General features: G+C 35.3%; 1 protein-coding gene across 2 annotated transcripts in view; it reads left to right on the top strand.

The window, feature by feature from the left end:
• The first annotated feature begins 516 nt into the window (after window positions 1-516).
• GCC2 (GRIP and coiled-coil domain containing 2) overlaps window positions 517-15,667 on the top strand; it is a 65,603-nt gene continuing 50,452 nt past the window's right edge. The window contains exons 1-9 of one of the 2 annotated variants that reach the window (XM_019434607.2): window positions 517-646; window positions 1,015-1,071; window positions 2,044-2,128; window positions 3,261-3,328; window positions 6,304-6,408; window positions 7,114-9,582; window positions 10,262-10,331; window positions 12,823-12,923; window positions 13,149-13,247. In XM_019434607.2, the coding sequence (XP_019290152.2) occupies window positions 641-646; window positions 1,015-1,071; window positions 2,044-2,128; window positions 3,261-3,328; window positions 6,304-6,408; window positions 7,114-9,582; window positions 10,262-10,331; window positions 12,823-12,923; window positions 13,149-13,247 (3,060 nt within the window). In that variant the 5' untranslated portion in view covers window positions 517-640. Of the gene's footprint in view, window positions 743-1,014; window positions 1,072-2,043; window positions 2,129-3,260; window positions 3,329-6,303; window positions 6,409-7,113; window positions 9,583-10,261; window positions 10,332-12,822; window positions 12,924-13,148; window positions 13,248-15,667 lie in introns of both variants that reach the window. The other variant, XM_019434608.2, reaches the window with a different exon arrangement.

The raw sequence follows: 15,667 nt of genomic DNA, 5'->3' as shown, positions 1-15,667 counted from the left end.
CTGCCTCAGGCTCTGTGCTGACAGCTCAGAGCCTGTAGCCTGCTTCCAATTCTGTCTCCCTCTCTCTGCTCCTCCCCTGCTTGTGCTCTGTCTCTGTCTCTCAAAAATAAATAAACGTTAAAAAAAATTTTTTTTTTAAAGAGTAAGGTAACTGGCCTTTTGGGGGTACCTGACCCTCAATACAGTACTCCCATCAGCCTAACAGCATTTTAAGGTATGGAAAACGAGGGTCTCAGGGGTGATTTGCCTAATTCTCACATCTACTAAAACATAGCAGTGGCAGGATTCAAACCTACCAGGGTTTGTGACACCCAATACCAGGGTTTGTCCCCCCGCCCACCAGAACGTGCAGAAGCCTCCCCCACCCCGGGTTAGGCCAGGGAGTCGGGCGGAGCTGGCAGTTGGCGGGTCAGGGCGCGCGCAGGGACCCGCCTCCCGGAGGAGAAGCGGAAGCGGAAGCGCCATCAGACGGTAGCCATGGAGACGCGGGGGGTGGCGGGCAGCCACGGAGAAGCGCGACCTTTAACCTGCAGCCGAGGGTACGTCAGAGGCGACAGCAGACGGAAGTGCGGAGTCGGCGGCGGCTGGGCTGTGGGGTTGCGGGGCAGCGGGGCTGCGTGGCCACAGCAGGCCGGCTGCCATGGAGGTAACGCAGCTCGGGCGACCGGACTGGGACCGGGGCCCACCATCTCCCCGCGAGGCCTTCCCGAGCCGCGGTTTGAGACACGGGGATGGGTGCCGTGTGAGTTCTTGGCAGCCTTCGCTTTGCGCCCCGCAGCCCTGCGCTGCTCCGGTCTCTGCCCCTACTGCCCCAAACTCAGTCCCTAGATTACCTGGCTCCTTAGAGCCAGATTGTATATGATTTGCCACAGCGACAGACCCCCACCTTCCCTAACTCACATAGGAGTTTCCTACACTTGATTCCACGGAGAGGCTTTACCTGTTACGGTTCCAGCGTTCTATCTGAGATTAGGAGAAGAGTTCTTGATACGTGGGTTTGATTTTGTTTTGCAGGATCCTGTTCAAGATGGGGTGGCTTCACCAGCCACCTCTGGGACCGGGAAATCTAAGGTGAAGAGAATACAGTACTTGACTAGCCAATTCACTGAAGAGTGGAAGGGTGATGAATGGAAAACTTTGGCATGGGTAGGAGGGTGGCCTATTTAAAAGAAACCCTTCCCCAAGGGCTCTTAACCAATCTGTTACCTTTTTTTTTTTTTTTTTTTTTTAAGTTTCATGGTGTGAAAGGAATGGACCTTGTTTACTTCCTGCTCCCGGTTAGCACGGCTGAGAGATTCTGCAATTTTTCAAACATTAATCTATGAGGATTTATATAGTGTAGTGGAAAGAGCAGTGACATTAAGTAGGAGTCAACGGACTCAATTCTGTAGGTTACTACTACAGTATGAAAAAAAGGTTGAATTAGGTAATTTTTATGGTCTGGTACAACGTTTAACATTCCATGATTCTAAAAAGATAGTGGTTTATTGCTTGCATACTAAGTTTTCAGTACTTCCCTGAACAGTTACTTCATCATTTAAGCTTCATGGTAACCATGAGACAAGTACTTTTGTTATCCCAATTTTACAGATGAGAAAACTGAGCCCAGAGGTTAAGTAATTTCCCTGATTTCTTAAAAAGACTAAATGCACCCTGATTTGTCTTGTTGCTATATTTATGCTTACATATTTTCAGGTAGCCAAAGACATTTCAGCCTTGAATAATTTTACAGCTCCAAGGAACGTTAAGTAGAATTAGTCCCAGTCCCCTAATTTTACAATTAAATCAAAACCCAGAAAGTATCTTAACCTAAACAAGAATTTATGTGAGTAAGAGGATATGTGCTGTTTTTTATATTTCATAGCAGTCCCCTAACTGGTATTTATTGAGTTGAAGTTGCAGTTGCTACTTTTAAAAAATATGGTTTGGTTGACATGAAGATTTATTCAGTAGGATGTTTTTAAGAAGATATTATATTTCTTTTTTTGTGGTCTAAAAGGAACATGAGTTATAACAAATTAGTAATATCATTACATCTTTCAGCTGGAAACCTTGCCCAAGGAAGATCTTATCAAGTTTGCCAAGAAGCAGATGATGCTAATACAGAAAGCTAAAGCCCGATGTGCAGGTATTGAGTTGAAAATACTCATCTTTACCACAATCTCATTGAATCATGATTTAAAATACTAGGTTTTTAGTTGTATATTGGCTTATTTTGTTTACCAGTGAATCCAATAAAATCTTACTCAGTGTGAAATCTATTATTATTTAACATTCTAACCATTTACCTGTGATTTTTTTTTTTTTTACCATTACACATCTCTAAACGGCAGTTATTTTTGAACTATTAAAATAATTTAAATAATAAAATAATAAAAGTCAAGGAAGAGGATCTTAAAGAAAAATTTGGTTAAAATTAAGCATTTTTTTGGATTTGGATTGTATATTGATCTAGATAAATCATTTTTTTCTAGGGTAGTCAGTTGAAATGTCAGAGATAGAAGATTGTGAGCCCAAAGAAGTAAAAAGAGGCCTCAAGTAAAGTAATAAAATATTTCCATTCCTGGAATGTTGAAGTATATTTGTTGAAGTTGATTGATTGCCTGTTCAACTTTATATTCCTAAAGAATGTAGATATTAGTATTCTTTTCAATATGTGCGGTGAGGTCATGAATTTCCAATGACTTAACAAATGTTAATTGCTACAAGCCAAGATTTATTTTCTACTAGAAAAGGTCGCATTGTGTTTAGGGAGATTGGGCCAGTTTGTGATAAAGAGAGTAATAAATATATTTGGAAAGGTGTTCTAGGCTCCAGACCTGGACATGGGTTGATGAAATAGGTTAGTATTTATGCTTAATATGAGGTTAATTATTGCTTTAAGATTATACAGTAAGAAGTTATTTACAGCTAAAATACTATAATGTCTCAGATTTGCATCAAAAATATCAAGATAGGTAAGAAAAAAGGAAAAATACAGGTCAGGATGAAACAAGAGTCCATGTAATTATTGCTAAATTAAGGTGATGGGTGTATTAATCATACTATCCTTTCTACTTTTCTTATTTGTCTGGAATTTTCCATAAGAAAAAAGGAAAATAAAAGGTAATATGGGGTGAAATTAGTACTTTCTCAAAATATCTGCTGCTTTATTCTAATTTATAGTGTCTTTTTTTTTTTCCTTAAAGAATGTACTTACCACTTTAGACAATAATTATTCTCTTCATTTCTGAACTGGAATTTTTTTAATAATTATTTAGAATTGGAGAAAGAAATTGAGGAATTCAAAACAAAACCTGTTGCTGGAGGAACTGGTGATATTATTAAGGTAATGCAAAAGTTGCAAATATTGCTTTAATTTTTATTTATTTACTTAGAGGAAATGTGTAATAACAAATCAAATTTCCTTTAAAGCTGTCAAATGTGCCAGAGCCCTGTCTGGCTTTTGCCTCTGTTTTTCCACTTCCTCTCTGCCCTTGGTTAAGTTTTTTACCTCTCTTTCTGTGTGAAATGAGTGGTACTCTCTTCTCTTTTCCATCGCACACACTCTGTCATTAAGGCGCTGCCTTAATCTCAGCCCTGCTCTTCCCTCTCCCCCTCAGAAAACCCGTGCTCAGGAATTTGATGGTGATTTTTAGGCCAATGGATGCATAAAATGTATAAATAGATATGTATACCTGGATGTGATTACTGACCCACATCTCACAGTTGAATCTCTAGCTGTTTGGGGAAAGATTTAAATATTCACCCATTTCTCTTGTCTTTTCTTTTTGTTTAGCATGGCCAAATCCCTTTTACTGGACAACCAGTGACAGCACTGTTTTTCAGACCTTTTAACTTTAGAGACTCTTCAGTTTTCCTGTTTCCTTTATCCTGTACATGTGTCAGCCACCAGTGATCTATAGTTCCTTCAGGATAATGCTGCAGTTTATCAGTACACTTTCTCTTCCCTAACCCTGCTCTCTCTTCTCTTTTTGTTTTATATGCTCTTGCCAGATCACACGGTATTGTTTTTATCTTGTTTATCTGTTGACTAACCTGAATTGCTTATTCTTACTTACAGGCCCCTAATGCTAACTAAATGTACCCTCCCCACCCATTTGGTCTAATCTTTAGAGTTTCTTTTGTTTCTCAAAGCTTTGTAATGTTTTTTTCCATGCTCTTCTAAATTTTCTAAATTTCTAGTAGTCATCTTATTTCTGGTAGTTATCTTCTAGCACATTGGGATACATCTAAAGTTTTATTCAAAGCTGATGTATTTGACTTTCATTTTTAGAAGAGGAATAATCGTATTTTCCATGTCAAAATTTGAAGGTATATGAAGTTATATGCTGCTTCCAAATGCAAGGGGGAGGTGAAATTGTATGTTAAGATAATGAAATTTCTAGTACATGTCACTCTTGTTATTATCTCTTTGCTGGAATCAAGTCTGTATTTTCTAAGAAATAACTGTGCATCTGTGCCTCTAATCTTCAAGATTTTTTATAGCTGTTTTCAGTTAATGACCTGTATATATCCCCTAAAATCAGTGAATGTATTTAGGATTGCCCTGATAATTTACCAATCAGAAGTTTATATTGCAATATTCTATGTAATGTGAAAAAGCTAATTTTAAAACTAAAATTGTTTTAACCAAAGTAATCTGTGCACATAATTTACAAATAATGCTAATAACTAAATAACTTATTAAAACACTAATACTTCTAGAAATTATTTCTGTATTTCTAAATAATACAGTTACACTGCTATTCCTTGATTTATCCATTTTAGACATTTAGCTATTAACTTGCTGTTAACAGCATATGAAAATTTTGCTATCTTTCCCAATAACTCCTACTTTCCATTGATCAGATAGATCAGATCATCTTTACTGTTTTTTCCTGGACCCCCCCACCCCACCCCTTCTAAAGCCTTCTGTCCTGCATTAATTTGTTCTGGTTGTTCTCTAGGTCTGCCACCCAGTTTTCCTGGAAATGGCCTTGTGCCATGATCCTGTGAATTTTTACACTGCTTTTCTGTATTGGCCCCCCATTTGCTAAGTGACATGTTATTCACTTCGGTGGTTAACCTCATCTTCATAGAGTATGCCCTTCTGTAGCATCCTAAGAAGGGATGTATGGGAGGAAAATGTCATCCCATATTTTAAAATGGCTTTATTCTACCTGTATTTGAATAATAGCTATAACTTGATATAGAACTGTAAATTTTCTACATCTGTTGTTTGGTTTGTTTTTATTACTTTACGTAAGTTCAGAAGTAGACAGATATAGGGTGATAGTAGACTAATTTATTTAAGATTTTAACATTTTTATAGATTTTAAACATTTAGGTTTAACTTAATCTGGATTCATGATGAATTGGATTTGTGATTTTCCTGTTTGTAAAGTCTTTCAATATTTGTATCACGTTATGCAAATTTTGTAGAATAACGGAATCTGCTTCTTATTTTGTCTGAACAAGTTCATATGTAATTGGGATAATCTGTTCTTTGAAAATTTGATAGAATTCACCTATAAAACTATTCCTTCTGTTACCTTAGGTGGACAGTTTTTAAACCACTAGTTTAATTTTTAAATTGTTACAGTATTAGGCTTTTTAATTTTTTTTTCTTGAGTTAATAAAGCTATATTTTTATTCCTTTCATTTCAGTTTTTAATGTTATTGCCAAATAATTGTTCATAATATTCTCTTTAGCTGTTTAATCTCTGATTTATATGTAGATATGTGTCCTTTTTATTTTTATTGTTGTGACTTCTGTCTTCTCTTGATCAGTCTTGGTAGAAGTTTTACTTACTCTTGTTGATCTAGTTTCCATTTCATTTACTTTCTATCCTGTTAAATTTCTGCAGAGAACAAACCCATCTCTGAGGAAGATGGGACAGGGGTGATTTCTTGCCTTTTATTCTCATCCTCCCTATTCAGATTGTCAACCAATCCCCAGTTTTTGAATCCCACACATTATACTTCCCTCAACAATATCTAGGGCCTCCAATTTCTGGACATTTAATTTACTAGAGTATTTGCCAGCTTCTCGTGTGTTTCCCTGTGAAGACACTGTAAGTTTTACTTTTCTTCCTCTTTCTAATTCAGTTCCTCCTCCACTTTTCAGTTTTTCAAAAATATGGTGAAATTTCCCGTAGTCCTTATTTATTTTCTCCTTTTCTCTTTGTTCTTACGTATAGACCTTTTTAAGTCTTTTATTCTTACTTCAGTGTGGTTTGGATATGGTGAAGAAAAAATTACGCATGTGTTCAATCCACCATTTTTAACCTCTGGCAAACAAATCACCCTGCTCCAAAACAGGCATTGACTGAACGTCTGGATGCTCTTCTTCTGGAAAAAGCAGAGAGTGAGCAACAGTGTCTTTACCTGAAGAAAGAAAATATTAAAATGAAGCAAGAGGTTGAGGTAAGGCAACAATTTAATGTTTGGTTTTTTTATTTTATTTACTATAGTCATGAATTTTAGAGCTAAAATCTTAACAAGCATGTGATTTGATGACTTTAATAATTTACAACAACAAATTAATATCTAAAAAAGAAAAACAACTGAAATCCCCCATCTACATAGAGATAGAACTAGCATTTAGTTTTTGCATTTCTTAATCCTCTTTATTGCTGTAATGTTACTCTTTAATGAGAATTATTAAAAATTACTTGTTTTGTGAAAAAGTACTTGTTTAAGTAAGTTGACTCTCACACATACTCTAAATGAATCATTGTTCAGTTCTGGAATAGTCAATTGCCTATTGGGTCTGGGCTAATTTTCCCCAAAAGTCCCCTATTGTTCAACTCAGGAGATAACTCATTAAAACTTTGTGACTCAATATAACTTCCGTAGTTTATCCCTTTTTAAAAGGAAATTAAATCCAGAGATTTCTTAGATTTTAGTTATTACCCTGAATAACACATTTAGTACTGCAACGTGCAGTATGATACTTAAGGTAGTTGCAGCCTGAGCAGAATTCTTGGGGAGTCTCAGTGTCATATTGCTCTATGTACATTTTTGCTCACTTCCTTTTCTCTCCAGTTAGCCTGTGGCTAATATTTTTCCTGAAGGCAGGCATTTCTTTTGTCTTAATTAGGTATTTTTGTGTGCTGATTTTTATAATAGGATTCTATTACTAAGATGGAAGATGTGCACAAGGAGTTTGAACAATCACAAGGAAACTATGTGAAAGAAATTGAAAATCTGAAAAATGAATTAATGGCAGTACATTCCAAACACAGTGAAGATAAAGCTAGCTTGCAAAAGGAACTGGAAGAAGCAACAAAAAAACAATTAGAACTTTCCGAACAACTTAAATTTCAGGGTAACTGTGAAGATAATGTTAAAAAATTACAAGAGGAGATTCAGAACATCAAGCCAGTCTTTGAGGAACAAATTTTATATCTGCAAAAACAATTAAGCACTGCCACAAATGAAAAGGAGCAAGAAATTACGCATCTCCAAGAAGTCATTGAGGCTAATTCCCAGCGTTACCAAAAAGATATTAATAGTTTGCAAGAAGAGCTTTTGCAGTTGAAAGTTGCACACCAAGAAGAGGTGAAAGATTTGATGTGCCAAATAGAAGCATCTGCAAAAGAACGGGAAGCAGAAATGAGTAATTTAAACCAGCTAAAGGAGAATTTAGTCAGACAATGTGAAGCAAGTGTGAAGAACATTCAGGAGAAATATGAATGTGAATTAGAAAACTTAGAGAATGCGCCAGATGCAAACCACGAAAATCAGATGTGTCCTATGCTCTTACAAGAAGAAGCTTTTGTAGAACAAGTAGTAAACGAAAAAATCAAACACTTAGAAAACACCTTAAAAGAATTGGAGTCTCAACATAGTATCTTAAAAGATGAGGTAACTTACATGAATAATCTTAAATTAAAACTTGAACTTGATGCACAACATATAAAGGATGAGTTTTTTCATGAACGGGAAGACTTAGAGTTTAAAATTAATGAATTATTGCTAGCTAAAGAAGAACAGAGCTGTGTAATTGAAAAATTAAAATCTGAACTAGAAGATTCAAACAAACAATTTTGCTGTATTGTAGAACAACATAACAAAGAAGTACAGAGTCTTAAGGAACAGCATCAAAAAGAAATATCAGAACTAACTGAGACATTTTTGTCAGGTTCAGAAAAAGAAAAATTAACACTAATGTTTGAAATACAAGGTCTAAAGGAGCAGTGTGAAAACCTACAGCAAGAAAAGCAAGAAGCAATTTTAAATTATGAGAGTCTGAGGGAGATTATGGAGATCTTACAAACAGAACTGGGGGAATCCGCTGGGAAAATAAGTCAAGAGTTTGAATCAATGAAGCAACAGCAAGCATCTGATGTTAACGAACTTCAGCAGAAACTCAGAACTGCCTTTAATGAAAAAGATGCTCTTCTTGAAACTGTGAATCGTCTCCAGAGAGAAAATGAAAAGTTGTCCCAACAAGAATTAGTGTCAGAACTTGAAAATACCATAAAAAGTCTTCAAGAAAAGAATGAAGTGTGTTTAGTTAGTCTCAGTCAGAGAGATACCATGTTACAAGAACTTGAAGCAAAGATAAGTTCCCTCACTGAGGAAAAAAATGATTTCATAAGTAAAATAAAAACTTCTCATGAAGAGATGGATAATCTCCATAAAAAATGTGAAAGGGAAGAAAGATTGATTGTAGAACTTAGGGGAAAAGTAGAGCAAACTAGCCACTGCAACAGTGAACTGGAACAAAAGGTAAATGAATTAAGAGGAGAACTAGAAGAAACTTTAAAAGAAAAGGATCAAAATAACCAAAAATTAGAAAAACTTATGGTTCAATTAAAAACTGTCTCTGAGGACCAGGAAGCACTATCATCTGAAGTTAAGTCTCTTTATGAGGAAAATAATAGATTAAGCTCAGAAAAGAACCAGTTGAATAGGGATTTGGAAGTTCTCCTGTCCCAAAAAGAAGATGTTATGCTTAAGGAACACATTTCTGAATTAGAAAAGAAACTTCAGGTAACAATTACAGAACGAGATAATTTAAGTACACTGTTTGAAAATGAGCAGGTTCAGAAGTTATTTGTCAAAACTCAGTTATATGGTTTCCTGAAGCAGATGGAGTCAAAAGTTTCAGAAGAAGATGAAGAGCAAGATGTTGTAAATATCCTACAAGCTGTAGGTGAATCCTTAGCTAAAATCAATGAGGAAAAACACAACTTGATATTTCAGTATGATGAAAGGGTAGCAGAGTTAGAAAAAAAGATTAAGTGCCTTCAAGAAGAGAATGCAGTTCAGCATGAAGAGCTTCAGTCTCTACTAAGAGACCATGAACAAGAGAAAGTTCTCTTAAGGAAAGAATTAGAAGAAACCCTGTCGCATAAAGAGGCCTTGCAGTCTGATCTTCTAGAAATGAAGAATGCTAATGAAAAAACAAGGCTTGAAAATCAGAATCTTTTAAGTCAAGTTGAAGAAGCCTCTCAAAACTTACATAGCAAAAATAAAACCCAAAATGAAAAAGAACAGTCTTTTCTAAGGGAGCTTGAAAACCTGAGGCTATCGCAGGAACAAAAAGAAGCTGAATTGCAGGACGTGAGAGCAGAGTTGTTGTTATTAAAGGTACTATTATTTCAATTTTATTAATTTAAATTCTTAGTTCTAGTACTAGACTAGAACATACATACATTAAATTTTTACACTTTTAAGTCAGAAGTAAATTGTTTTCTGAAAAGTACATTAAACATTTTCATGTTACATATTCTGTATCCATATTGGTCACTTTTTGGTTTTAGATCATTTTAGAATCTTGATCTGGCATAAGATTAAATGATTAAGGGGTTAAATGTCTTGGTCAAAATTGCATAACTAGTCAACACCAAAACTACAACATGAAAAAACTAGAATTTCATTCTGGTGTGATATACATTTTACCTTTCTTAAAGAGCACTATTGAGCAGAAAAGTGGGCTATTGTGGTATTTAACTTTAGCCAAAATTTTAGATTTTTGTCCAAAATTTGTGAAAGTATGATAAACTATAATCATTTAATCTTTATTGCATTATGTGTTTGGTATGTGTCAGGTTGTTCATCTTGGCCTTGGATACTACTGTTTTTTTACAGTAAATTCTATATGCATAAGGTCAGTATTGGTCTATCAAGGTAAGAAAAAGACTGTTCATCAAATTGCTTTTTGTGTGAATTTTCTTTAATGAGGATTTTCTCATGCTTGATATGATGGCCAATTAGTTCATCATGGGAAATGAAGTGATTTTCTTTTTGTTTTTCCTACAAAATCAAGGATTCCTTAGAGAAATCACCTGTAGAAAATGATCAACCTTCTTTAGTAAAAGAGTTGGAAGAAAAAATAGGTAAGTATGGTTTTGTATATGTTGTCACAATGAATTACACAGATTCTTCTAGAGTTGGAATACATTGAGAAATGTAGCTGATTAATGAGTTGTTAAATCATAATAACTAGCTGTCTCTAATGCCCCCATTTTTGCTTCTCTGCCATCTGTTTGCCTTCCTTTCCAAAATTACCACTCTTTTGTTTAATTGTTTAATCTAAAGGACTGATGTGATTCCATTTATAAATGGTTCCATGATGGTTTGGGGATTTTTCATTTATTTAGCAAAGTTTATTTGAATGCCTAGCTAGATAGGCACTAGTAATAGCAAGTGATTAAAATACAGACCATGTCTTCAAAGAGCCAAGTGCCAGAGGGGCTGTTCTTGTAGTAGTTTGAAGTGTCGACAAGGTGTAATGCTGGAAGTACAGGAAGGCATGATCGGCTGTCTGCCTTCAGGTAGGAAAAACATCACAGAATAGGCTATACTTTTGTGTTGAAGAATGAGAAATTTGACATGAGAAGAAAGGTATTCTGGCAGGAGAGAACGGCAGGTGTGTGAATATCAACATACATAACATCAAGGAGCATACCAAGAAGTTCCTAGAGAGGCAGGAGTATGACCACAAAAGCACTAGAATGTGTGCAAAGAAGTTGAGACTTTGTCCTATACACATCTTTGTCATAGTAACATTATGGAGTAGCTATTTTATTCCCATTTAAAAATAAGAGACAAATACTTAGAAGTGTTAAGTAATGTGCCCATAAATCTTCAGTTTAGTGTCTAGTTAGTCTAGTGAGGGAGAGGTAGTAGGGGAAGCTGGAAGATTTTTAAATGAATGCTAGTTTTCTTATAGTGGATGACTGGGACAAGTGGGGTTAAAAATGAGATTAGGAACTCGGTTTGAGACAAATTTAACACCTCAGATGGTGATGTCAGGTAGACTACTAAATATGCAAATCTGGAGTTATGGGGAGGGAGCTAGATCCGAGGTAAAAAGTTGTAGTTAACAGAACAGTTAAAAGCCATGAGATGGAGATCACCAAGGAAGTGAATGTAGAAAAAATATGAAGACCAGAGACCATTCTCTGTCATTTAAAAGTCTGAAAGATGGGAATAGCACAGGAGATTGGGAAGGAGCAGCCAGTGAGTTGGGAAAACCCAGAACATAAAATGTGTTGGAAATTAAGATCGATGAAGTGCAAGTAACAGAAGTGTTTAAAGAGGGAAAAAATATTTAACCATGGCAAATGCTAGAATAGGTAAAGTAACATCAGTACAAAGAACTAACCATTGGATTAAGCAAACTAGAGGGCATTGGTAACTTGATAACCTTTTCTGTGATATGCTAAAGCCAGAGCCTGAATGAAATATGTTCAAAAAAAAAAAAAAAGAGAGAAATTTGAGAGCATGTGTACACATGCTTACAAAGGGCTTTGCTTATAAAAGAGATGAGACAGTATCCAGAGGGGAAGTGTGGTGGTTTGCCTTTTTTTGTTTGTGTGCGGTTTCAGCAATCCTTTCATGACCTTTCCCATCCTGTTTGGTGCTTCCACTGGGGCACCTGGGTGGCTCGAGTCAGTTGAGTGGCCAACTCTTGATTTCAGCTCAGGTCATGATCTCACGTGTTCATGAGTTCGAGCCCTGCATTGGGCTCCATGCTGACAGTACAGAGCCTGCTTAGGATTCTCTTTCTCTCCCTCTCTCTCTGCCCCTCCCCACTCTCTCTCTCTCTCTTTCAGAATAAATAAATAAACTTTAAAAAAAAAAGGAAAGAAAGAAAAAAAGAAAACTCCATTAGAGAGGGGGATTTGCTGCACAAGAAAGAGGGAGCTTTGCTGCACTGATTCTTGAGTGCATGAGAGGTGTAGGATGAAATGCAAAAGTGGAACAATTGGCCAGTGCTGCACAAACACACAGACAAAATAATCACCTGTAGCAGCAGAGAAAGGCAGAGTCTGTGAGCACAGGTGCATCTGGATTAATGAGCGAGGACAGAAATTCAGATAACTTAAGCAGAGATATCAAGAAATAAAATCTGGAACACAGGAGCTGAAATAGAGGAAATGGCTAAAGATGTTAAGGAAGAGATCAGGATTGGAGTGTGTCTACAGAGCAAAAGTATTTAACTGTATCTGATATTTCCCCATATGATCCTGATTTGCAAATTGCCGCCTAAAATCCTACCATAGTTGAGTTTCTAGGAAATCTTCTAACATTAAAGGAGCACTAATAGCCTCTCCAATTCCTAGACACTTATGAAATGAGTAGGCTATTTTGACAGTTGGAAGGAAATGGACATTTTTACCATTGTTTCCCTTGCTTAGGTAATGACTAAACTTTCACTTAAACAAATAGATACTAATATTTTTGCTACTTATTACTTTTAATTACAGATTACAGATTTTGTGTTCCAGATTAAAGGTCAATTTCTAAGGCTAAAACAAGTAAATAATTTGGATTTTTTCCTTTTGAGTTCATATATATAATCCTTTCATTTTGTGTTTTTAGGATATCTGGAAAAAGAATCCAAAGAGAAAGAGGAAAAAATAAATAAGATAAAACTAGTTGCTGTGAAGGCAAAAAAAGAACTAGATTCTAGCAAAAGAGAGGTAAGGTGACTTAAAAATACAAGGTTCAATAATCTTACATATTAGAAAATCTAGTTTTTCTGTCCATAAAAAACTTTTTAGGGGCGCCTGGCTGGCTCAGTCGGTAGAGCACATGACTCTTGATCTCAGCATTGTGAGTTCAAGCCCCACATTGGGTGTAGAGATTACTTAAAAATAAAATCTTTAAAAAACAAAACAAAACTTTTTATCATATATTTAAAATAGGCCCAGACTCTACGGGAAGAGCTTGAATCTGTTCGATCAGAAAAGGATCAGTTGTCTACTTCCATGAGAGATCTCATTCAAGGAGCAGAAAGCTATAAGGTAAAAATAGTTATTTTAATAGCAAGTTATATTTGTAACTTCTAAGTTAAGGAATGTACTAGAAATGTAAAACTTGTCCATAAGACAGTCACCTTGTATTTTTTAGTAAATTTGTTTCTATTTTTTTGTGTAATGTCATAGCATCCTAGTATCAAGATTTTAAGTGTCTGAGATTTAAAGTACCTTCAAGCTATTGTTTTTTAAAACCAAAATTCTGTCTTGGGATTTCCTAATAAAATCAGTAACAAAAAAGATGACTATTATTACTGTTATTATTTTATATTCTGGCCAAGTGAATAAACTTGAAACTCAAACAACAGGTTTAAAAGGAAAGTAAAAGCATTATTTGGAGGTAATATGCTTATCAACCTAACATGAGAATATTATAAAAAAATTTAAAATTAAAATAAGAGAGTGCAACAAAATCCCTGAATGTAAGATAAATACCATTACATTCTTGTATGTATTGATTCAGCAAATATTTATACAGTCCAAGAGTGAGTACTGAGTACTAGGGAGATGTAGTCCACCAAATAGGCTAAATTCCTGCCCTCTAAGGACTTAAATTCTAATGGCAATAACAGAGAAGTAGACAAAAAAAATTTAAGAAACTTACAGTGTATAACAATAAAAGAGGATGGTATCAACAAGAGAGTGAGCCAAGTGGGATTGATTGAAAGAAGAAAATTCCATAGAAGCCAAAAAATAAAATTTCAGGAAGAACTTTAATGAGAAAATTCGGCACTTCATGAAGAAAACTGCAAAACATATATATAGCAACTATTATTGTTTGATATACTTGTTTTCAGGTTGGTTTACATGTTCTGAAACAATTTCACTAAAAATTTATCTATTTTGGTTAGGCAATCTTGACAATTATTTTAAGTTTCAAATGGGAAATAAGCTCACAAGAATAGTTAATACTTTTTAAAGTGAAAAAAGAAAAGCATCTTGCTCTAGCAGGTGTGAAATTTATTACAAAACCATAATAATGTGATACAGTTCTGATATAAAAATAAGACATTAATTTAACAGAAGACAGAGACCTCTGCATAACAACAAACACTTCTAGGCCAGCCTCTTTTCTAAGCACTTTACATATCTTATCACACTTAATTCTAAAAAAAAAAAATTTTTTAGTAAAAAAAAACAAAAAAACAAGAAACATATAATTAACATTGCCGCTATCACAGAGCAAGTAACAGAATAAAGCCCAAGCTTGGATTCAGGAAGTCTGGTTCCAGAACTGTTCTATTACCAACTAAGCTAGATTGTATACTAGCCCAGTAAGATTTGAAAACATTGAAACCAACAAAGAAGGAATTAGGTAACTACTTCAGAATAATTTAGTTAGATTTTTACTTTACTCCCACACACCAAAATAAATTCTAGGTGGATTTAAAGAGTTTTGTCAAAAGTGAAAAGGATTTTTTAAAACCTGTTATAAAACAATCATTTTACTGCTGGATATGAGATATGTTTCTAAACTTAAAAGCAATTGAATTTACAAAGGAAAAGATAGACTGAACTATGTAAAATAAAAAATTAACATGAAAATATGACAAGGGATTAATATCCTTAATATATAAAGGTATTTGACACATCCATTTTTTTAAAACACTTATTTGAAATTTAAATATAGGCTCATTTGTCTTTTATGAGCCATTAGCAGCTTGCTTCTTTACATTTTAATCTAATTTATTAATTTTTATCAATGGGTAGACCAGGTATGCCAATTTCTTTGTTTAAACTATAGAGATGCCTGGGTGGTTTAGTCGGTGAAGCATCCAACTTTGTTTCAGGTCATGATCTCACTGTTCATGAGTTCGAGCCCTGCATTAGGCTCTGTGCTGACAGTTCAGAACCTGGAGCCTGCTTTGGATTCTGTGTCTCCCTTTCTCTCTGCCCCTCCCCTACTCACACTCTGTTGCTCTCTCTCAAAAAATAAGCAAACATTAAAAAAAATTTTTTAATGTAGATTTCAGGGGCATTTGGGTGTCTCAGTCGGTTGAGTGTCCAACTTTCGATTTCAGCTCAGGTCATGATCCCAGTGTTGTGGGATCCCCCGTGTAAGGTTCCGTGCTGAGCGTGGGGCCTTATTAAGATTCTTTCTTCCTCTGCCCCTCTCTCCTTACACATGTCCACTGTCTCTCTCAAAAACCAATAAAAAATTAAATATATATATATAGATTTCAAAAGACAAAAAAAAAAAAAAAGAATTTCAGAGAATGGTGAGCCAAGTACAAAAGGTACAACTGCATAATGAGAATGCTCATAGGAAAAGAAAGACATGCCTTTCAAGAAATGTTAAAAATGTAGGGCGCCTGGATGGCTTAGTCAGTTAAGCATCTGACTCTGGATTTCAGCTCGGATCATGATGTTACAGTTTGTGGGTTCAAGCCCTACATCAGGCTCTTTGC

The sequence above is a fragment of the Panthera pardus genome, unplaced genomic scaffold, assembly GCF_024362965.1.
Source record: "Panthera pardus isolate Hobbes unplaced genomic scaffold, ASM2436296v1 HiC_scaffold_25, whole genome shotgun sequence".
Taxonomy (NCBI): Eukaryota; Metazoa; Chordata; class Mammalia; order Carnivora; family Felidae; genus Panthera; species Panthera pardus.
Note: the sequence above shows the minus strand (reverse complement) of the source record. Positions and strands in the feature narration are given on the sequence as shown.